Source organism: Larimichthys crocea, chromosome III, assembly GCF_000972845.2.
Source record: "Larimichthys crocea isolate SSNF chromosome III, L_crocea_2.0, whole genome shotgun sequence".
Classification (NCBI taxonomy): Eukaryota; Metazoa; Chordata; class Actinopteri; family Sciaenidae; genus Larimichthys; species Larimichthys crocea.
In genome coordinates this window covers 47916759-47941283 of record NC_040013.1, presented here as the reverse complement: position 1 = coordinate 47941283, position 24525 = coordinate 47916759, and the positions used below count along the sequence as shown (strand labels likewise).

At 41.3% G+C, this 24525-nt stretch overlaps 1 protein-coding gene across 14 annotated transcripts in view; it reads right to left on the bottom strand.

Annotated features, from left to right (window-relative positions):
• fbrsl1 (fibrosin-like 1) overlaps window positions 1-24525 on the bottom strand; it is a 411124-nt gene that overhangs the window by 233305 nt on the left and 153294 nt on the right. For 9 of the 14 annotated variants that reach the window (XM_027278051.1, XM_027278059.1, XM_027278052.1 and 6 more), the window contains exons 1-2: window positions 20392-21158; window positions 19838-20155 (exon numbers count right to left, since the gene is read on the bottom strand). In XM_027278051.1, the coding sequence (XP_027133852.1) occupies window positions 19838-20155; window positions 20392-20577 (504 nt within the window). In that variant the 5' untranslated portion in view covers window positions 20578-21158. Of the gene's footprint in view, window positions 1-19837; window positions 21160-21732; window positions 21841-24525 lie in introns of those variants that run through there. The other 5 variants (XM_027278062.1, XM_027278063.1, XM_027278057.1 and 2 more) reach the window with 3 other exon arrangements.

Genomic DNA, 24525 nt, shown 5'->3' with positions numbered 1-24525 from the left:
AAATATTGTCTTGAACACAACCTTATTTAATATTGTAGAAGAGATCCCAAATTTGGTTTATTTTTTTTCATTCATCATTGGAAGAAGCCAATACAGGACAACTGGTCACTATTAAACTAATAACAACAGTCTACCAGGAACTCTTGACTTGTTTCAATAATTCTCTTTGTAGAGCAAAAATCTCCAAAATCAGATCAAGCCATCAGTTCTATATGACTAACCTCCAGTGTATAAATATGACATTTAATTACACCACCATCACAATATATCATGTAATATTCCCACAGCTCTTACCAACAGATAGTGACTGTGACATTTAACGCAACACATACTTGCTCCGAGGTTTGTGTGTTGAGGTGTAGTGTATCTGCTACATCTCTGCTGTGTGTTAATGACTGGTTGGTGTAAAGCAAATTGCCCTTCAGGGACAATAAAGATTTACACAGGGCTGTTCTGTGCTATCAGCGCAGCTCTTCATCTCTTGTATATCTGAGGACACGATCACAGTAACAGCATAAAGCGACATGACCCTTTCACCACATCACATTCAACAGCTTCCTGTCCACATAAACCCTGAATTAATGACAAAGGCTGGTCTCAGTCATGTTTAAAATTCTTGACATAAAGGTAGGCTTTTATTAACGTTTTCAACAAGTTTATTGCTGATGGGTTTTTGTGTCTATTGATGTTGCCTATTGGTTTTTTAATGTAGTGTTAATATCAACATGCATGATTTGTTAAATTAATACTCATATCTTAAATGCTCAATTTCCACGTTCTCATCTGTGTCTTGTTCTCTGCTGCTGTGATTACCCAATTTCTACCCCAAGGATCATTAAAGTTTAATCTAATCTAATGGACTTTTTATTTTTATCATTTCATTCTGTAAATCACCGTGTGACACTTTTGAAAAGTGCTACACACATTGTTAAGGTTATGAGTTTTAGGGCTCAACTGCAATTTCACACATTGATACATGCAGTTATAGTCCTGGGTTGAAGCTTTGGATAACTGACATTATTTGTTACCTTTAAATGAGACGATTTACATAGCAAATATGGTTCCTGTCTTAGTCTATTTGGAACAACATTGAGATGTTTCAAAAGCCTGGGGAAAGTGAAATACCTAACCTCCCTGAGTGCATTATGATATCATATATTGAGAATCAAGGGATATTCAATTCAGATTAAGGGTTTCCTATTGACAAATAGCTGTGATGAATTGCACAGTAATGATGCAATCAAACAAGGCAGACCAGATCAATTGCAGGTAAATTAAATAGACGAGATGTCCTTACACCCTCCAAGCAAAGCGGCTTAATGTTGGCAACATCCATCAGACCAACAGTTTAGTCCACAGTGAGATATCTTTACATCTACTGGGCAGACTGCTGTGTAATTTGGTATGAATATTTGTGGTGCCAAGAGGATGATACCTAATTAATTTTATGACCGTTAGTCTAGCAACATCATCAGCAAATTTTCCACATGACCAATCCTTTGGTCCATAGCCAGATACCTCACAACTTTCACAATAAAAATATAGAAAAATCATCCCCAGAAGATGAATTATAATAGGAATTGGGATCAGGATCTTTCTGGGGTTAAGGGCAGGCCGAAAAATAAATAAAAGAGGTCTGAAGGTGCTCAAAAGCAGACTGAAATCTGGAGATGGCCAGGTTTTCAGTAGCTGATAGCATTCATGGTGGTATCATTAGCAAAAAAAAAAGAACAGACAACAGGGGGAACCAGCGCCGGTCCTGGCCACATTTGCGCCCTGGGCCCCTGTCAGCCTTGACAGAGGTTTGACTGTCCAGAATGACTCCTAGCAATCATGATGTTTTGCATTCTTATTTTCTTTTGTATTATTATTACTGGCTCTACATCTGAATATATTGGTCCACAATATCTCCTCTGCTGCTCTTCTATAATGATGTAATTCTCTGTTATGACACTACTAGTGTGGGCTGATGCCAATGTTCCCATGTCTGTACTGCAAACCAATTAGAGGCTGATTAACTGCAACGCAGGAGACATTTCATACATTGGGGGATGGCCATTTCTCTGGATCTGAAGGTGACTTGATGGAAAGGTTCCATTACATACATACAACATAGACACATTTATTGCTTGCACTCCTCTGTAATTTCATAGTGTGCGTACAAGTTGAAGAACGATCAGTGGACTTGCTATTCACCACACAGAGCAGTGTTCCCGCTCTGAGGCCATAACTGATTTAAAACCATTTAAAGTGTGCCGCTTTGCCAATTCCAGGTGAATCTGGGATTAATGAAGGCCATGAATGTCACTGTGTTGCACATGTGTCTGCTCCTCACCTCATTCTTTTTTCACACTTAATATTTCAGACATTTAGTGCAGGTGGATAACGTGGGCAACTTAAATGGGAACTACACACCTTATGTACAAATAATCAGATAAAGTCCTGTTGGCACAGCAGTGCTTTGAACTAAATGCTAACACTATCGTGGCATCATGTATATAAAAGACAATAATCTCCACGTTTCCTTAGTTTGGCATGTTAGCGTGCTAGAATTTTCTAATTAAAACACAAAGTACAGCAAAATCATTACGATTCATCCACTGGGAGCAATGAAAGCAATGAAAAGTTGAGATATTTCAGTCCAGACTTCAGTGGTGAACAGACCAACAGACCAACAATGCCATCCATTGAGCCATGCCATATTCATGGCTAAAAAGAGCAGTCATAGTACAATATGCAATGTCAGTGGCATGCCAGTGGTATTGTTAATAACAGACCACATTTCCCCACAAACAATGGCTTTGTTGCAGACGATACGTTTGTTAGAAGTGATTTGTTTATTGACATGTCCCTCTTTTCACCATCCATGCTCACTAGAAAGCTTTATTCTAGTTTTCACAAGATATACTAATATAGTAGATCCTAGTAGGTACTGTAGGCAATAAGAGCCAGACAGGAAAATATTTTCCCTTTCCTCTTTTTTCCTCCTCTGCTAGCAACACTGCACTACAGAAGAGCACTGAGGAAAGCACGGGGGGATCAACAGTTCATCTTGTTTGAATAAATGTCTTCAGGCTCCCAATTCCATTGAAGCTCTAGCTCAAAGACTGAAGCACAGCATTGCATCTATGCAGGTTCAGTCAGAATCACCATTAAACCGAGCCTCCACTAATGACTTGCCAGCAGAAGAAAAATTTGTTAACAACTCTTTATTTTTTATTTTTTTTATCCTTACAGTACATAAGCATCAATCCATACTTAAGAGGCTGCATGTATGTCTGCCTGCATTTGCGTGCCGGTGTGTGTGAGAACCACAGTACAGTCAGGATGTCTGTTTTTAGCCGGTCGTTGTAGGCTGATTAACTTTGACAGGCTGCCTCTCAGACCCACCGCAAACACAAGCATTAAAGAAACCAGGCAGCATTTCCACCGCTGGAGAGTCTGCCTATGCGGTCTTGGCTAGTTCCTGTCCAGATTTTGAGATTTTGGTCATTCTAACAAAGAATGAAGCTAAAATAAAATCACTATACTGGCTACTACAACTACCTAACTGCTGGAACTTGTTTTGTTTTATGTAACATCCAGAAAAAAAATACTGTGATACCATGCTGAATTCCTGCCCGATGAATCAGTAAACTATTTCTCATACCAACTGGAGATGAACTTGAATGAGGCAGCTTTGCATGCTTACAGGCGGCTTAAACTGGTAACTGTAACAGCGGACATAATTTAACACAAAACTAGGTTCACCAAGCCGGTTGGTCTGGGAGGCTTTAAACTGAAGAGTAAGAGATGAAAGGTCTAAGGCAGTGGAGTCTAGCATCTTATGCACTCATTCACTCAGAGGTCGGTATAATGGAATACAAAAATGATCAAGTCTTAGGTTGGATTAATCATTAAGCTGCTACATGTTACGTTTTGCCCAATGTTTTCATGAGCTGAAAATGTTCTACAGATTTTTTTTCCCAAGGGAATGAGCAAGGGAAATAGGACTCCTCATCAGTCATCTAGCTAGTGTTACCTATCTGGCTAATTACCAGATGTCAGGTAAAGTATACTGTTGACAGAGGACTGTGAGCGTAAGCCAAGTATGTACAGTGTGTGTGTAACCTTCAGAAAAAGAGCTAAAACAGCTGCTGCGCTTTGCAGAAATCTCCAGAGACGGAGAACTGCAAGTTGTTTATCTTGATTCACTTACTAGCATTCAGCAAAACGTTGTGACTACAGGAGAGCAGAAATAATATTTTAACACATTTACACTTCATACCTGACAACAGAGCTGCATTTGGGCAATTTAGTCATTATGAAATGTAAGGCCTGAAAAAAGAGATCATGCACCTGCAAGAAACATTTGTCACCCTTGTGCAATCTGACCCTAATCAATATCCACCAACATATTATGAAGTCACGCTTGATAAAAGATAATAATAATTAAGTACAGGGCAATTTGAATGTGAACTTTGTTGCATTTGCCTCATCAACTTAGTGTAGTAAGTGTAGTTTACTGCAGATACTACTGTATACTAAGCAGATAAATGATCCAGTAGTCATTACAGGGGCCAGTGCCTGAGGCTGAGTTACCAGTAGTAGTGGTTATAGTAATAATGGTCTGTGTTCTTTCCCAACACTTTGGTAAGTAATGATGGTGCAGAGTACAGTGGTAACATATCTGGACTAGGGTTGAGCATGAGTACTACTTGTTTGGGCATAAAAGTGAAATTTGGAAGAAATTCCAATTCTATTAAATTACATTAAACTAATTCCAAACAACATTAAACTTGTGTCTCATAGAGCAACCAGAGCAATGATTAACCATTTGCAGATTAAGCACAAGGAGGAAAGATAACAGGCAACCTCTCCTCGATAACTTTAGCAGTGTTAGAAAGTGATTTAGTCCTACCAGAACAGAGAAGATTAGCTGGCTACTATTAAAAAAAAGGTGACTGGAGATATGCTCCTGGTAAACTTTGTGGAGGGAGAAGGCTTCCATGAACTGATGGCATTTGTTAAATCGAAGTTACAAGCTACAATGGTTGTGAACAGCTACACAAGTGAAAAAGATGTTGGGGAAAGTACAGTGAAACTTCATGCTGACCTACGAAGTGTCGAATGAAATCAACTATTCAGCTAAAGCCTACAGGCCAAGCTTGCTGCAAGTGAAGAAGTAAACCAACAACAGCTTTTTTACCAGACAAATGATTGTATTATTGCAACATATTAGAAATCAGCTGACATGAACATAAACAGCAGTCTGTGCAGCACAGAAACATGAGATTACATTTTGACATTTTGACCCTATCTTGCATTATTTTTTGGTGAGAACCCATGATTTGATTGGTAGTTTGACGATGATTTATATTTTATTAGCCTTTCTGAAAGTTATCTGCATTGATTTGCAGATATCTGCTTTTAGAGATTAGCAGAAATTGGTCTTTCTCGTCATTCTCGCATATCAAGTTGCTACTTGGACTGCGGAAGAGGAAGTCCTGGCCCGGATAGCCATTATCCATCCACCAGAAGCCCAGAAACACTGGCTGTTGCCCCCAGAGGCTAAGTCCTTATCAGATGATAGCTGATAGTTTCCAAGATTGAGTCCATAGTAATGAGTACTCAATGAGGGTACTTGAAGATGGATATTACTTAAAATGTCCATCCCTTATTTGGACAGACTGATTTGTTGATACATAAAAAGGTTGAAGACTAACAAAGCTGGTTCAATGTTGACTGATGGCAGTGTAAGGGGAATTGTATTAAACTCTAAACATTTATCAAACTTTTTTTTAAAGGGATCAATATGTTGTATGGGCTATAAAAGACAAGTTCAACAGTAACCGTCTACACACTTTCAGTATAAGGTGTAGCTGTCTAAATGTAAAGTGCACAGTGGACAGAAAGAGTCATGGTTAATTCATAGATAGGATCCAATTAGTTTCCCACAGCCTGCTGGTGAATTGAGTGGTGTAGAGGACATTTTCTTAGAGAGCGGTCAACATAAGTCTAACAACAATAGTATATACAAAATTCTTCTTTTTTCCCCCTACTGAGATAGAATCAAAGAAAAGGCAACAGATACGTAAACGAGAAAGACACATGTATAAAAAACTCCCACCCTCTCCACTTGACAGCAATGCGTTGCAGGTTAAATAACCACAGCCAGCGCTCTAACAGGTTGCTTTTGTGAGCACGTGCTTTTCTCTCCCCCTCTGTCTTTTCACCCTCACTTTCCTCAGCTCTGACAAGCTTTCACTTGTGCCGCTTTTGAACAGAAACACCATTGTGCCATCTATTGCAAACAATGCCTGCTGTTTTTGCAGAAGGGCCTGAAAACATATATTAGCTCACTTCACCCCTTTTGTATGCTGGAGATTCCTGTCATGGATCTGGTTACAAGGCCAATAAGTAAGGCTGGGTTGGTTAATGACAGTCCTAGGCATGTCACAATGTCAAGTGGGTAGCACACTGCTGAAGTGCTCTTAGGGAGGAAACCCTGAATCACTTCCAGATTTGGAGGCGTTGGTCTGCTTCCTGTGAACAATCTGAGGCAGGGGAAAATTATGAACCTTTTACACTCAAAGGTCAACAGATTAATGCAGTCTTGCCATCCATTAAATCATAAAACACAATATGATGGTTCACCAATATGTTCCAAAAGAAAGTATGAGGATGTTTTTATTGCAAATAAAGTGCTACAGGAAAGGATGCTGTATCTTTACATAGATCCACAGCAGTACATGCCTATTCAACAACAGCAGACACAACTGAGTCTGCCTTCAGTTTTAACATCCTGCCTGCAGCTATAGCGGCTTGGAGAGGCCTCCAGAGGTATGTGACCCTCAGTTACATTTATAGGCTTCAGAACTGATAAAGGCAATGCCACAGGCTACCAAAATGACTGGCAGCTACTAGAATACAGGCTTGTTCTGACAGTCATAAAACATGACTTCATGCCATACCAGTCAACAGGAGAGGAGGAAATGACAGAGGCAGAGTTTCATGTTGAAAATTCATAACTTTTATTGGAAGTTGATTTTGAAAATGTAATCATTCAAATCCCATCATGTTCCTTTATAAAGAGCACATGACGACATTGCTCGATGACTGATTCGTAACTTTCTCATGAACTCACTGATTTACAGACAAGCCAGCTGGCTGGCTGAATGGTGTCTGACTCAGTGACTGATTGACAAGCTGACTTTGCTCCCTTACTAACTGACTGATTGTCGTATTGATTAAATGTATGACTGGAAAATGATCTGGTTGCTCTGTTCTGGGTGGCACCACCCTTCACATACTCATATACACACACACACGCTGACACCCACCACCCCCTTTGGTGTAGCCTGTCAGTGTGTGTAACCGTTTTCCACCTCTTGTATTATTGTGCAAATTGAAATGCCAAGGAGAGCAATTCACACACACCAGACCTAGTAGTGTGTGTGATGGGTAGGAGGGGGGTGGTGGGAGGTGCCTCCTTCTTCCTCTCAGCGTCTTGGCAGGCGGGAAGGGGAAATATGATTATCCAGTGGGGGAATTGTTTCATCAACACCTGGAGCAGATAAATGAAAATAGGAGGATTTATGTACTGAGAACAAGCTTACTTCTGCTGCCAGGAAGCAATTAAGCAGGAAGCTGGAATACTACCCCCCATACTCGCTTCACACCAGTGGCACATTTGGAGAACTGACTGGGGGAAGGCTGACTGGAAGAGAGAGAAGGTACTCATTCCCACAAAGAGTCCCATTAACAGCTGATAACAAAGTGCCTGCGAAGTGTTGGAATCTCATTTGACTCTATGTTGGGGGGGAGCGATGGATGCTCACCTCCCGCGTAGATACAGATAGGTAACGCGGCTTGTCCTGCCTACCTGCTGTGACCTCTGAGAAGTGGAAATTTTAATTGTAAGTGTGGTTCAATCTTGTTAAGTGGTATCATACTTTTTCAGTCCCAAGGCTTTAAAGGCGCATATTGGTTAGGTAAAATCTCTTGCTTTGTATTTTCTATTATAATATTATTTTTTACCTTTTTGCAAAAATGTCTTTTTATGCATCTAAATTTTCAATACATCTCATGCTTATCTGTTAACAGCAGGGCACTAACTAACTAATTAACTAACTAGTTAATGACCACTCACAATGCACGATGAGTATAAAAGTGAACCACGTGCAGAGTTGGATATGTCAGAAAGTCATGATAATGAGACACTTGCATATAAAAGGTAACATTGACCGAACAGCTGGAGACTTGTTGCAGACAGTACTTGATGGTTTGGGTTAAGGAACAGCATCACATGCTCATTAAGTGCACATAGTGAAAGCAAAGTGTGGCAGGGTCTATACACAGTAGTTCCATAAAATACCAAAGTTCAACTCACATTTTCCACTTGGCCTCATCTGTGCAGGCTGACACTAATGATGACTATCTGCCATGTCTGATTACTTAAACACCCTTGCAGTATGATATGTGTTCTTGTTCCTCAAGTGTTACATCTGCTGCACAGCAGATCCTTGTACAGTGAAAGGGAGGATGGTTCCTTAATTGGGATTAGTTAAATTGAGACTGAAAGTATCACTAGAAAGCAACAGTCAGTGTTGCGTATCACCTGATTGAAAGATGTCATGATTCTTAATTGAATTGGCTACCAAATTGATCACTGAGTGATATTTTTGAAAGAACTTTTTCAACTTGCATCAAAATCATCTCATCTCAAGTACAAGTGGTACATGACAGTGTGATCCTTACATACTTACAGGATGTAGTATCATTGTAAAAAACGGTACCGCCTCTGAGGCTGAATGCTTCATTTATAATGACGCAGCTTGTCAGGTTATACAGGACATCCAACAAAACAAACCCTCATTCTGTGGTTGACTATTTTTAATAACAGACTGGAAACTAAAATCACTGATCATAGTTAGCATGTCAGTAATGTGTGGTCTGACATTTTCATGCCAATCCTCTTAAACATTTGGTAGGCTGATATGTGCCAAAATACCTTTCATGATGGTTAGATATTATGGGCAAGTACAGAATGTCCTCCCTTTGAATCTGGTTGAAACTCTGGCTTGATTCCTGGCATTCCTGTATCCTTTCAATTGAATAATGAGAAAATATACTGTGGGAATTAAGTTAGTGTGGTCTTCCTTTATCCACAAAAAACAAAATATATTCAACATGCCACAGAAAGTTTTTTTTTTTTTTAACAGACACCAATCCAGAAAAAAACAATCATTCACATGCCTCCATTAATAAAAATCATGCACTGTATTATAGTAAGAATGATTCCTTGCCAATGCCATAAGAACACGGTGAACTGCTGATAATCAATATTCTGTACCAATATACATTGGAACATAAGGTTACACATAAAATAATGTTGAACAGACTCCCTCCACTTTAAAAACAGAACTTAGGACTCTAAAACACATCACACATACCATGACTACCGCTGCTACTGCTCTTATTCACACATATGTTCTCAGAGGAATACATTGGATTTACCATTCCCCACTGTAAAACAAACTACATCATGACAGCGACTGACCTGTATCCACTTTTTAATTACAGGCCATACCCACAAATCACAATATCATTCGTGGCTATGAATAGTGTGGTATTTGAACTACACATGGTTAAAGTAGCTGCTATGCTACGAGGCCGAGAGATGTGGAATGCAAACAGTAGCTTGGTGGAGTTCTGTTTATGTTCTCTCTCTCTCATACGCTGCCTGTTTTCTTTATTGACTCAACAACTGGCCTTGTGCTCAGGCTCTGAGAGGGGGGGGGAGAGAGAGAGAGAGAGTCTGTGTATAATTTTGATCTCATTCCACACCTTGGGTAAAGCCCTCCTGGCTCTGAGGTATCTGTCCTCGTTTCAGACGCACAGACAGTGGCCTCTCTAAAATGAGCTGTGTGGCCTGTTTGGAAGTAGGGAGCAGATGCATTTTACTGCCTTTGATCTATGGGTAAATAACCTGCGGACTTAAATGAGAAGAAAAAAAAGTCATCAGTGGATATACATGCTGTCTGTACAGTCTATAATGGAGAAGAGAAAGCAGTCAGAGCGAGGAGATCGACAGGGACGGAGAGTAAGGGAGACAAACTCTGACGACACTTTGGCAGATCTGTCAGCCAGATCTTACTGTGGTTGACGGAGCTTGTCTTGCCCTTGCGGGTTTTACTGCAGTGGCAGTGTTACATATGCCTTATTATATATCCCATTATATTTCAAACACATTCTCTCTTTACGCTCTGCTGAGCACACAGCTGCAACATTGACTTTCATAGATGTTCGGAGGATTCATGTGATGAGTGTCTGAGTTGGCAACAAGTCGAGCTTGTTAAAAACGGATAATATGCATACAAACCGTAAGAAGACTGATGGATAAAATCTGCCCAATATAGGGGTTTGAATTCTAATGCTAAACTTTATGGAGGGTCTAACTGCACTGCATACTATATTCATGTTAAGTAGAAACGTAACATCTGTCAGTCCAAGTAAATAGATAATAAAGAACCCAGAAGGGTTTAGTGTTTCCCCTATAATTTATTGGCGGCAGGGTCAAAGCCTCTAAAACAGTATGTCGACCGCAAGACACTCTCCACTGAAATCATTGCTATAAATTGGGTCTACCACTAATACCACAATAAATTTCATAAGAATAATAATAAAACTATAGGTTTGATTTTCTGTTTTCCTAATACAATCAACCTTGTTAGCAAAAAACAGATATTTTCCAAGACAGCTGTCAATATTGGTTTGACCAGGACAGTTTCATGTCCATCCAAAAATTAAAAGACTCACACTTTGCAACTTTATTGTTGGTGTTTGTCCCTGACTCGTGTGCAATTTAGGCCCACTATTGCTACAGACCAGTATGGATAAGAGGGATGATTATAGCAAGCAATCCTTCAATATTAATGACACCTGTCATTTTCCAGTCATACATTTAATGACACCTGTGTTTACACATTTGAGTGAGAGGGCAATAATCAGCCCGATACAGAGACATACTGTAGGTTAGGGCTGCACGATATGGCCTGTAACCAATATCTCGATATTTTTAAGCTATATCGCGATACACGATATATATCTCGATATTTTTGTTGTTGTTGTTTTGTACTCTTTTTATAGCATTTTAACACTTGTCATATTTTTTAATGAATTTTTAATGCATTTCATAATGTAAATATGAGCTTTAAAGTAGTGCAGGATCATACTTGGCTAGTGCTGACTTTCCCGACTCAAAGTATTTGACATAAAGTCGGCAATAAGGGCGCACTTGAAAATATTAGAGCAGCTGACGTGACCACGCGAAAACGAGAGACGGCTGGCGTGACCGCAGTTGCTTTTCTTCGGAACCAAGTCGTCCGTCTCCATCTTCAATTAACTCGCTTGTGCTCTTCACTTCACTTCTCTCCTCACTTGATACAGAAAGTACGCATGTGCGCAGGGGATTTTTCTGGGTGGGCGGGGCAGTGTGCTGCGTGCTGTGAGCAGCACCAGGAGTGACACAGGCAAAACTCCGGAGAATTAAATGCAGACGGCTTAAAACATTTACATGACAAGTACTCGATGGTCGCGATATAGTCATTTCATACATCTCACGTAGAACAAGCCGCGATATATCGAGTATATTCGATATATCGCCCACCCCTACTGTAGGTGATAGGATATAACTTCATCAGCAATGACGAACTCCTCCACCTGCCAAACAAAGCCATTCAGATTCCATGTGCAAAGTGTGGATGGCCAACAAGGTGCTTCATTTCAGCTGAGGAAAACTGAGTGTGGCAGCTTAGCCCAGAGTTGTCAGGCAAATGTCATCCAGACAGTGAATGGAGTAGAAGTGGCAGTGGGAAAGAGAGAAATTCCACATTGCGTAACCACCCTCTTATCTAAGCTCTATTATCTTGGCCACAGTTTGTTATACGGCTGCCAAAGCTATCACACAAAAAACTGAAACAGTCCTTATTTGGCTTTGCCTGCACCCACACATCAACACACAGACACATAGAAAAGGCTAAATGCTGTGAATACAATCAACATTCCAACAAACAATGGGCTGTAATAAATTGCAGACTAACATATCACCATATCCTGTGTCAGACGGGTAGCTGGAGTGCTCAGCAATTATTGTCAGCATCACTTGGCCTATAAAGACTATTCCCCTCAGAGCTGGTGTTGGTAGCGAGTGTCGGTAACAGAAGAGCATGTCAACAACTGTTAACGCTAATTGCTTTCACACCAAGAGCGATCTATTAAGAAAACATGTGGCAAGACTCTGCGCAATGTCACGACTGCATGAGTCATGCCTTTAAAAGTGCGGCCCTCCTCGAAAACATGACCACATGGACTGAAGGCTGATTTGTAATCTGCACTGTGTTTTGATGACGGAAAATTTGTGCTAGTGTCACTATGCTGCAGAATGCTCTCTAGGCCAGTCTCAAATTATATTAGCTAAACTGAAATATTAAATGCAGTTAAATACTGCAGTCTAGTTTCAGTTGTAGACATTCCTGTGGTGTCCTAATTTGCTATTTTAAGATGTAATTTATACCTGAAATTGTATTTCATTCCACACGGTCTGCATTGCCTTGAAACATGTTGAAATTTGACTCCATTAAATGACTTAATAATAAAAATATAATTGATATCAGACATTCTAAATTAGATGTAGAACTTTATATGTTATATGTTTACTAACATTCTAAAGTCATATGATTGAAAAATAGGGTGAGAAATGACAGTCTGTGGTTTAACTGCTAACGTTACAGACATACTGTACATACACAGCTGACATAGTTTCACATTAACAGAAAAAGCTGAATAACATACTGTACATACATATGGACATGAAGCCAATTAAAACCAAAAAAATAACGTGATGTAATTTAAAGTATAACTGGGGGATTCCGACTTCTCTACTATCTGCTAGCGGTAGAGGGCTGGAAATGAACGTGTATAGCCAGTTTAGATTTTTTATTGACTGACATACTCTCGAAAACTCAAACAGTCTGTTGAGAACAGCAAAACATGCAATCCTTGATAACTTTTTAAAATAAAGAGATACATGGCGGCATTTTAAGGGCTAAAAAAATGCATTGTTAAGTATTCACCTTGGTTGCAGGAGAGCATTTTTTAGATTGGTCTTACAAACACACACACACACACGCACACACACACGCACACGCATGCACGCACACACGCACACACATACGCACACACATACACACTAAGCAACTCAGGAAAACCAGTCAACAGACCTCTGTGCTGAATCTGTCTGCAAGGCTGGAAAATATGACCTACACTCTCATGCAAACAAAATGTTGAAAAAGGATTCAAGTGATGTGAAGGTTGAAGCAAGCCAGACTTTCAGAGCTCTCTGTTAGTGAAGGACATGACTGAAAAGGAAAATAGGCATTACTTAATGAGCCACTTAAAGATTGCCCTCTCTATTTAGATTTCATTATTTTTATTGTAAATCCTTCACATTAACATCCTTCCCTCATCTGCTAGTCATTCATACAGTGCTTTTGCGGCAGAGTACGCCATTATATATTAACCAAAATCACAGGCCTGGAAAATACCTCAGCTGAATGACAAATACGATGACTATGGAGTTATCTCTAAATCATTTCTTATTCCTCAAACTGCTCAAATGAAATGTATTTTGTTAACATTGTTTAATAACATGCATTAATCAGGAGTTGAGGAACCGGGGAGGGGTTATGAAAGGCAAAAAGAGGGGGACAAATCAGCAGTGCATAATTACCGAGGATCCTTCTAACAGTGTGCCTCCTAATCCATTGCAGGCTCAGAGACAGCATCTTAATCACAGCATAATTACATCCTGTCATTCACCGCAATGAAAACACTAAGACAGGAAGATGGAAGACAGCTCGGGACGACAAGCAGGAAATGGATATATATGCCTACAACAAGCTACCCACGTGCTTTCATATGCCACTTAATATGTGTCAGCTACGTCGTTGAGTCTGCACATTTCAGCAGTTCCTCACAAATCATGGTACCTGAAAACAAAGAGGCTCTTATTCTGAGATTTTGTAGTGCTGGTACATCCAGACTGTGGAGTGATATCTTAAAATAGACAACTGACAGCTCTTCAAAAAGGACCCTTCGGGGCCAGAATGCATTGATACCACTACCTTCCAAAACAGACCCATGCTTTGGCTGAAACCCTCAGAAGTGAATAAAATACGGACACGTGCACCTCTTTTCTACCTGATTATAGAATTTAAGTGTCTTTTTGGCGGCAATTAAATGTGCCTGTAACACTGACAAAAACTGTCAATTACCAAAAGTCGGATAAAACACACACTGTGGGGGTGGTGTTTGGCTCAGTTGGTAGAGCAGCTGCCCCATGAAGGCTCAGTCCTTGCTGCGGAAGCGACCTGTGGCTCTTTCCCGCATGTCATTCCCCGTCTCTCTTTCTCCTCACATTCCTGTCACTTTTCAGCTGTCCCCATCAGAATTAAAGCTTGAAAAGGCCAAAGAAAATCTTTTTTTAAGCAGGAACTCCAAAACATTGACTGGTTCCAGGTCCTCAAATATGTGCTTTGTTTATTTTCTTCATCTTGTATGATAGGGTACTGAATATCTTTGAGTTTTGAACTAACAAGCCATTTGAAGAAATCAACTTGCACTCTAAGAAACTGATGTCACTTTTTACTGACTTTTTATAAAGCAAACAATCAATAAATTGATCAGGAAAATACTCAGATTCAGAATTAAACAGTAATAAGATAATTGTTTGCTGTAACTTGAGACATCCTACAGATATATACAGCATGTGTTACATCTGTTGACTAAGCTGCCCTCAAACTTCTCTTTAATGGTTGACTTGTTTGGAATCTGTAAACAGAAGTGTTTTCTTCTGCTTTTTATTATGTATTACGGGAATCCTTCATACAAGTGCAGTTTTGTAGTCACAGAAGAGCCTGAGAAAGTGATTGCCAGGCTTCCACATTCACATAAACACACTTCAACAACACACTAGAACCTTCCTTTGGTGGATATATTTAGGTCACTGGTTGATGGCTCAGACAGATGCACATTAGAGGTTCAATCCTGTGTTTGTGTGTGTGAGGGAGCGAAGCCTTGTGAATGTGACCGTGCATTTATCAGCCATGCTGTCACCTACAGTGTGTGACAGTTAGAGAGAGCCGGTGCCGTGGGGACTTCCCACTGGCATTAAGAAAGCTCTCTCCGTGGGATGCGTCAGCCAATGAGCAGCGGAGCCTCGGGGGGCTGCCTTGTTAATTAAAGCTGGAGTTGTTTGTCAGTGCCGGCATATGATGCACAGCGCGCTATCACCGTCAGGGGAAAGACAAAACACGAAGCAAGATTGCTGCAACCCCTGCAACAAATCTGCTGCCTCACCATGGAAGCAAGACATCTTACTACAGCAACTGCTGCTCTGGCTTCCAGTGTCAGTATCAGTTTGCACTGTGTTACCCAACCCGCAATCAGGGTCTGCGCTTCAAGGGGAGAAGCACACCACCGATCAAAAGGAAAAGATGGGATTTGCAAACAAGCAAAAATCTGTCTTGTCTAAGATGTTAATCTCAAGAAAGCACCAATTTAAACTTAAGCTCAGAAGGCGTCAATACAACTCTGCATCGGTGCAACCATGGTATTCATTAATTGTCTCTGGCAAGTAATGTTCTGACTTAAAGTGTCGCATTTGACAGTGGAGTGCTCCTGAGTGTCAGTTGCGCTAATGACAGCTAATAAGGAACACATGGTGCTATCTGAGTGCTAACAATGAAATGCCCAGTAATGAATGTGGTGTAACCTGAGCTGTAGAGGTGCAAGGACGGTTATTTAAGGGGGAGAGAAAAAAATAGAATTATTTTCAACGGGTGCTCGGTTTGAGGCTTCCATCAGAGCACTTGATGAAATAGAAAGACACATACTTGTAGCTGGAATGTTGCTGGCTTAGATCCACGCACCAGCTGGGAAAATATGGGTGGAGAAAGTGAAGCAGCAACTCAAAGCTTCCCTAACAACTACTGTCAAGCTCCCCTAGGGCAAGGAACTTCATCTCAGCATATTGCTTTCGTTGAGCTGCTCAGTAGCCAACGGCGATGATGAGTTTAAATGAGCAAAATGGGGCCGTGAAGAAAGGAGCAAGCATATTTGTCAAAACTTAAATAAATAGACTCATCAAGACGGTCTATATATGAAGCCCTCAACACTGTTGTAATATCACTAAATCAACTAAACCTAAATCCCCATTAGAATGAATTCAGAATCTCATGCTGCGGAACTAAAAACCCAAACAAATCTGTAAATTCATGTTAAAGCAGATGAACAGAAGGATTGTGGATTAACGAGAGGGGATTTGCCACTCCAGCGTCACTCACAGAGCAAATGGAGCAAATCAAACATCTTATTAATACTGTGACAGATGGATAGTTGTGTCATTTTATTATCTGCTCGCTTGTTCGATACCCACAGGGAGACTTCTGGAGGGCTTAAGCCTCAATATTTAATAATATTTTATAGCGTTGCTGTCAGGTGAAAACCTTTTTTATATCCAGTAGGTTGGCTTTTTAGCATTTGAGAAATTGTGTATTCTAATTTTTCCAATCATATCTTATCTAATAATATTGCTGTACACACTAGGTTTTCATTTTTTTTCCCTTGCAGAAGCCCACAATATCATATTGACTATGCTTACACTGTGTGAATCATCGCTGAATCATCCCTAACATTTCTCTAATCACAATAAGGTGCCTGTGACAAAACAGCATGCCTGTGTTTGTACAGTTGATTTGCACAGGTAAGTAAGCGGCTTTCCAATGAGGAACGGGAGGGAGGGAGATTCAAAGCATATAAACACACTGTAATCAAATGCGGCCTTGGCTACAAATTGCTTTCGGCTGTAGTGAACCAGGTTACAGGAGTGGGCGAGACCACCGTATAGCCTAAGCCTTCATCAAGGGAGCTTGATCCTTTCTGTGCAGAGCTGGAGCATCAACAACACCTACCACCCGATTGTGTTTAGAGTCAAAGTGCTCTGGGAGAAACCCATAACCTCGGGCTCTTAAGAACAGGCAGTAGCAGCTGTGCGCAAGTTACTGACTAAAATAGGACAATCCAAATGACAGTGACAGCATCCCAAAGGTGACAGGGATTTTATGGAACATTCTCATCCTGAGGGTTTAGATAGAGATTAAAGGAAACAAGATAAAGTAAATATTGGTATGTTGGGAATGTGGGCTCATTGAACTCAATGGAGGATGGGATATTAATGTTGGCAGAATGCTAGTGAACCTGAGTGTAAAGGCCTGACATACAACAGTACCATGCTGGCCATCAGTAACTCTGATGAAGTCAGGAGGACCGCACACACACACACACACACCCTCTGCCGAGGCTTAACGGAGCATGACGCAATAGGTCACAGTTACTCCCTGGCCAAACGCTGCTGTGTCCTCCTCATAATTGATGAGCAATTAGCACAGGTAGTGTAGGTCATGAGCTCCACTCAAGCATACAGTAAGTAGGTGCAAGCATGAGTCATGACCGATCACAAGGCATTTCCAGCGTGCACGCATTTCACAAGACTGCGTTTCATCCCCAGTGATGCAACTTATTAACTGAAAGCACATTGCTGTCACGTACAGTAAACATTATATGTATAAATATGTAAAGTCGACGTGCTTGTTTGTTTCTCCACATGCAGCAAAATCAAGAGGCAAAGCACAGAAATAAAATAAAATCTGCACATCCCCTCGTGTAATTGTACCAGATCCTCCAACACCATTTAATAAGCACAGTCCATTTGCATGCAAATCAGACCAATTACCAACAAGTAGCTGGTATGTGAGTATCATTTCACATAGAGCTGTATCATGCCTCATTTGCTTAGCCTTGAAACGTAAGCTTCTATGCGGCGCACATTGTTGTCTCTGTGTTCATTCAACATGGATTTCGCACTTGAGCAAGAAAACTATTACTGCTCTGCAATGAGTCTTTCCCTCGCAAACACAGAGATGAATTTTCAGTATGATAAAGCATCAAAGCAGAAACCTTTCAAGGAAAGGTAAGCAACCTGCAAGAATACACAGGACAGCACCTTCAACACATGTGAAACCTGCGAACCTAAATGACCTCTAACTGCAGCAAATACACACACACACGCAAACGCAAGATTATTCCGCGAAGTCTATAGGGCAGGGCGCTCTGTTGACAGCAGAGGAGACACCAGTGTGCTGGCAGAACATGCTAGTGAGAAGCACTTTGCTGCTGTGACATCCTTAAAGTTTTTCACAGTCAGCAGCTGTCACAAGTGGCAGCTACTCAGCACAAAGGGCAGAAATACTCACAGAATCACAGCACGCTGTGCTCATACAAGTGAATGGGTACAGACACATAACTTTATGCACATCTGATAACATGTTACAAGTTTATCTCACTGTGGCCTCACAGTGGAACGAAATGGGGAGTTTATTCTAGAACCTCCTATTGTATTGTATCATGACATGATTTTATGGGGTGTAATATTGTCATAGCTCTTTGTGGTTAGGGTTCCTTGCATACTGGCTTCACACCAACACCCTTCCTCTTATTCCTCCCGTCTGCTTTTACACCCACTCTAAGCACCATGAAGGGCCGAGCTAAATGGAACAGTAATATAACCACTGATGACCCGGACAGGTTGTTAATAGATGGCATGTAGAGAATTGATGATCAGCTCCATGGGAGGGAATCTTTCTATGTATCAGGACGGACAACTGCTTCATATTTCATGCAGTTATTTTGCTGCAAATCTGCATCCGACCATTATACTGACTAAGCACCATGTAGGAGGCAAGAGTCAATCATGACTGATTAATACCACTGCTAAGCCTGCATGGGTGGTTGTCATGAAATGAGGTGGCCTGTGGTATGATCCATGGGCTTTCAAATGAGGTCATCATCTTAAAATACACAGACCTCGGTGGGCAAGTAATATGTTAGTTCTGTTTATTAAAGCTGGTGATTTACTTTATGTCTCAACCACAGCAGTGCTACCATTCTCAGAATGATCCATGGAGAAAACAAACATTACAAAATAAACAGGCCTGCCTGCCTTGTCAGTCAGCCTGGCGTCCCACAGGGAGCGATGTTTTATTTTGTCATTTAGAACGTAATGAGATAACAGAGATAAGAGGATGTCACAGAGGAACCTCCTTTCTTTCCTCGAAATCGCTCCTCTGACATCAGACATACCACACGGTGATGACAGAGACAGAGTTATCAGCACATGGTGTATCAGCCTGTGACAGATGAATGGTGCAATTTATCAAAGAGCAAAATGTCAAGAGTGCACCGTGCATCAGAATCTGAAACAATCTGAGCCTTACTGACACAGCAGCACCTGTTTATGTTCCTCAACACACCATATGCTGCCAATGATTAACATCTTACTCACAGACAGAGCCTTGAACTTGTAATGCTCTGCAAACAGAGTTGTGTGCTGCAGTGGTTGTCAGACACTTTTCATGTCAAGATCTCCAAACAGACACAAGTTTAGCTCCATGAAAGCAGGGTACCAGAACATCTGTGCTGTACCCAAGGGGGGGCTGAACCTCTAACAATCTTTGCTCTAGATGATCAGATATTTACAAGAGCCATCCTCACACACAAGTCTCTAATTGGCATCATCTCAAGTAAATTAGAGAAGAATTAGACTAGTTCTCACGTTGCTGGTAAGTGAGGAGGGGAGAGGTGCTCAAGGACCCCCACTTTGATAACCACTCCACTGATGAGGAATGCAGCACACACACACACACAAACACAAACAGGTAATGATCCGGTTCTTCCTCACCTCCAGACGGTCCAGGCTGATGAAACTGGTGATAGCAAATCCATCAATTATATCCTCCTCCTGCGAGCTGGACTCCCGTCTCTTCCGCCGGGGGGGACGCGGAGCTCTGGCGGCGGCTGCGGGGTGCGGCGCCTTTTTACCGGCCAGGGAGGCGGCGTCCCTCCCCGGACTGTGTCCCTCCCTGTCGGAGCAGGAGGAGTTGGGGTCGGGGCTGCGGGCGTCTCTGCTTCCTGCCTCCCGCAACCTCCGCACCCTCTCCCGCTTGGACCGGCATCTCCGACCCTGCTTCAATTTCCCATCCATGTCGTTAGAGAGCAGCTTTGCAGTGTCAAAAAAAAAAAAGAAAAGAAAATATAAATAGAACTCCACACACAGCTGAGTGCTCGCCTGAACGCTCGCTGCACCGCGTAATAACAAACACACACACACACACACACACTGGACTGACAATTGTAGGCTGCGCTATAACGTGTAGATAGCGCTTGCGTGTGTGTGCGTGTGTAAATAACAACGCGAATAAAGCCTTATAACACTCAATGACCTTGAGTACAAACCTCCCCAATCTCCATTACGATAAGCAAATGTTCAAGTATCCCACTCAGGCGGCAGACAGAGCAAAGCGACGCTTTATTTTTGTCACGAATCTGCACTATGTCGACGCGGTGTCCGTGAAAGCAGGTGCAAAACGGCCAAACAGTGAAAATCCACGCATTACACTCGCTTTGGAACTTTTGTTGCATCCGAATAATAACAGGCAGCGTTACAGCCTAAGCTCGCAGCATACCGCAGACAGCGCAGAGAAATCATGTCGCTGCCCGTTGTTGTTTTCCACCACCCCAATCCATGATCCAAGGCTGTCAAAATAAAAGAGCTCGGGGGATACTATCCGTCCGAAAACAAAACGCCTGGCGAACAAGTACGTATCGATCGTGGCTGTCGGAGGAGTGAATAATCCCGCACGCGTCGCGTTTTAAGCCATATTCCTTTCTGCGCTTGTTGAAAAAAAAAAAAAAAAAAAAAAAAAAAAAAAAAAAAAGGATCCCAAGTCTGAGAGCTACTTATGCGCAATATTTCCCTAAATGATCCCGAACCGTCCGAATGAGACAACCATCCAGTGTGTAATCAAACTCCACGAGGCGATGAAGCGGTCTATTCCAGTTTAGATCATGTTGAGTTTCCTATAAATCCAAATCCAGTCCGTCCCTTGGCTGCTCAGTGGCTCATGGTATTTTCTGTTCGCATAAGAAGGCTTTGATAAGTGTCCTTAAAGCGACAGGAGTGATTAAAATCTCCTCCTCCTCCCCCCCGCCACCCCCCCGGCCCTTCTCATTCCCTTCATCCGAAATTAAGAGACACAGTCGAGCTTCAGAGAACCCACATAACTGACGTATTTCCGCCACTTCTGCTTTGCAATTCACCATAGGAAGGAGGCTGGTGTAAAAAAAAAGAAAAAAAAAAAAGAAAAAGGGGTGTGTGTGTGTGTGTGTGTGTGTGTGTGTGTGTGTGTGTGTGTGTGTGTGTAGGGGGTGGGGGGGGGGGGCTTTCTCTCTCACACACTGTTGGGCACACTTTGTCACACAAGGCACTATTTTAGTCTGTCTGTCTGCCAGAGCTGATGCCACATCATGCGTATCCCACTGACTGTTTGTGCTGTCACTGGTAGAAATTGCAGGGCACTCACACACACACTCACTTACTCACGCATACAGTACACACACACACATATCAGTTTTTTGACAGCTTCTCCATTCGGACCATGTTGGCTATGCCCACCGTCCCCCCTTCGACTCTCTGAGCTCACCAGCAGACACCAGTAAAGTGTGGAAAAAGTGGAAAGTTACATTTCATTGTCAGATTGTACAGTAAATATCTGAAATATGGATTGCTGTACTTACCCTGCCCCATGCTCCAGCTGTTTAAAAATCCCCTGAGCAGGACTGGTGTATTTCCCAGTCTGCAGTGTGGGGACTTCCAGGGGTCCCCTCTGGGAGTTCCATGGAGTCCTCTGCAAAGAAAGGCACATCTTATTTATCTGATTTCCATCAGAGGAAATTAAAACTATGACATTTTATAATAACTGTATTGTATAACAATGACTTCCATTGTAGTCTTCACTGTCCCTTCTGTATTGTAACTCCACCTACACATATTCAAGTCTTTATAAATGTATTGTAAATGTCCTGAATGGAGCCATAATGTGGTGTGGTGTGGTGTACATCTCACTGGTCTCCATAATATATAAAAATGCAGGGACTATAGAAGATTAAATCCACATTGTATACTACAGTATGAGTGTTTCTACTGTATATGATAAAACACAGACTCATCCTGTCCTTAATCTTTATGATGTTATCTTCCCTGTGACATCAGTCCCACCTGGAAATATAACCTCCACAAACTAATATGCAAATGGTAAATTACACTAATTAATATATGGATTCCAGGTAAAGTAACCTTTCAGAGGAAACTTTAAAAATACAGGGAAGTGGTGCTTCCTTTGTATATGCCTGGTTAGTATTTGCATAATGCTTTGCTTAGCTGGAAACTCTCTCTCTCTGAGCTTAAATGAAAGAAGTTTGCTGGAGCTGCCATTTTTAATGTCAGGCTTAATTGCTATACTGGGATTATTTTAACTTTATCACATGTTATGCATTATAATATTAAATGCTGTGTGTAGCTTAATGAGCAGAACATGCTGTAGCAGAATCTCAAGGCCACCTTTGTTAGACAATTAACACACTCAGGATGTTTTTTGGATTAAAACATGTCGCAAAAATACAAATAAAAATGACAGCAAAGATGACAAAGGTTGTCATTGAATTACACCATGGCCTATTGAGTCAGCAGCTCATCCTATTTGGTTATTTATTAAGAGGACATATATGAACTACATTGTGATTATTTGCTCTCATTAGCAAGATATGGGGACATGGGGAGAAACACGAGAAACTGTTAATATCACAGGCTCACTAGTACTGATCTCGTACGAAGGTGTGAAAGCTGAAGAGAAATTCCAATTTCAACCAGAGTGAAACATTACATATAAGAAAAAATCCTCTGTATCGTTATTTGATCTTCACAGTACATGAAACAGTTAAAGCAAAGCTGCAAGAGCCAGACTGAAATATTTAGGCAGTTAGTGTGGGGGTTCAGATGCGGGAATTTTCTTTTATGGTGAGAATCTTCGGTGAAACTGCAAGGCAATGCATCAAAATGCAAAATGAAACTACTTTTATGCAAATGCGGTGTGCTGCAGGGTAAATTATCCAGAGCACTGTAGGTGATTAAACCAGAGTTGGACTGAGTAAGTGAGTATGATGAAGTTTTCGTGATACAGTGCTGCATCAGGTTACGCTGTGTAATCTACACGCAAATATCAAAATGTTATACTTAGTCACTGCTTACAACTGGCTGCAGTTCAAGTTCCATAACTAAGAATGCCCTCATGTACTTTTCATCCGAGCAGCAAATTTGAAGATGACAGCAAGTGTATTCTACCTATATGTTGCTTTGGAGAACAATAACCAGGTAAGTAGCACATCAGTCTTCGAGCAAATGGACCTTTTGGGAACTTGAGACGCTATCACTTTCATGTTGCTTTAACCTCTGTAACCACTGTGAATAAACCCCTCTCTGTTTGAGCAGCTTTGCAAGAACTAATTCAGTAAGGAGATTAAAAAAGGGGGAACAGGTATGGTGAGAGGGCCGTGGAGGAGAGGGAAGAGATTACCTCTGTTTCTTCCATGCTACTATTTGCTGGGAGCTTAATCCATAGCTACAGACTCTGAGCTCCCACATCGCAGTCATTCAAACACTCGTCTCTTTGAAATGTTTAGCCCTGGCTGCGCTGGAAGCTAAGGGGAGGGAGCCTGTCATGGTTTTATGATATTTAAACGGTAGAATTGTTGTTGTTGTTTTTTTTGCCTCTGCCACCACGATAAGGATTCATTTGATGTCGCTGGGGTCAAGGTGCTTCTTGCTTCAAGGGTTATTTTCCGTTGAGATAATTCTGAGAGTGTACCGTGTGGTATAAGGATAAGACTGAGAGGTGAGGGATCTGAAGAAAGCAATAATAAAATAATAAAAAAAGATTTCTCCTCAAGTACACACCGTATCCTTTGTAAAGAATATAGCCCCACAGAAATCAATAAGCCTAGATTTCACACTAGAACATTAGACAGCTGTAAGACACAAATCCCTACAGTGTTGTAAGGAGAATTAATTCTCTTGGTCTTACAACATCATTTGTGCAAAGTCAGTATATTAGGACCACATTCATCAATTGTGTAAGCCATCTCTTAGCTTTCCTAAAGCATGATAATGGTTTAACTTGCAGATTCTGTTCTTCTGGGCGGACTTGCAACCCTTTGCCAGACAAGAACATCAGTATTGGATTATTGTACCTGTGCCAACATTACTGAAAAGTCTTGCTTTCTACAATATCTGTACACCGCAAGTGTATGGTATGACTCAGGGATAAATAATGTGATTAGGGCAAATGGGATTGTTAAGGTATAGAGTTAGGCAACTGAAAACACGTGGGTTAAGCTCACAGAGAGATCATGGTTACATTTAATAAGAACAGCGGGAAAAAAATGGACATGATGGACTTCTTGTCCCGTTTTCTGCATTTATAGTAAGTCATATGTGCTACTCAACCATCCACCACCCAGATATTGGACCTACAT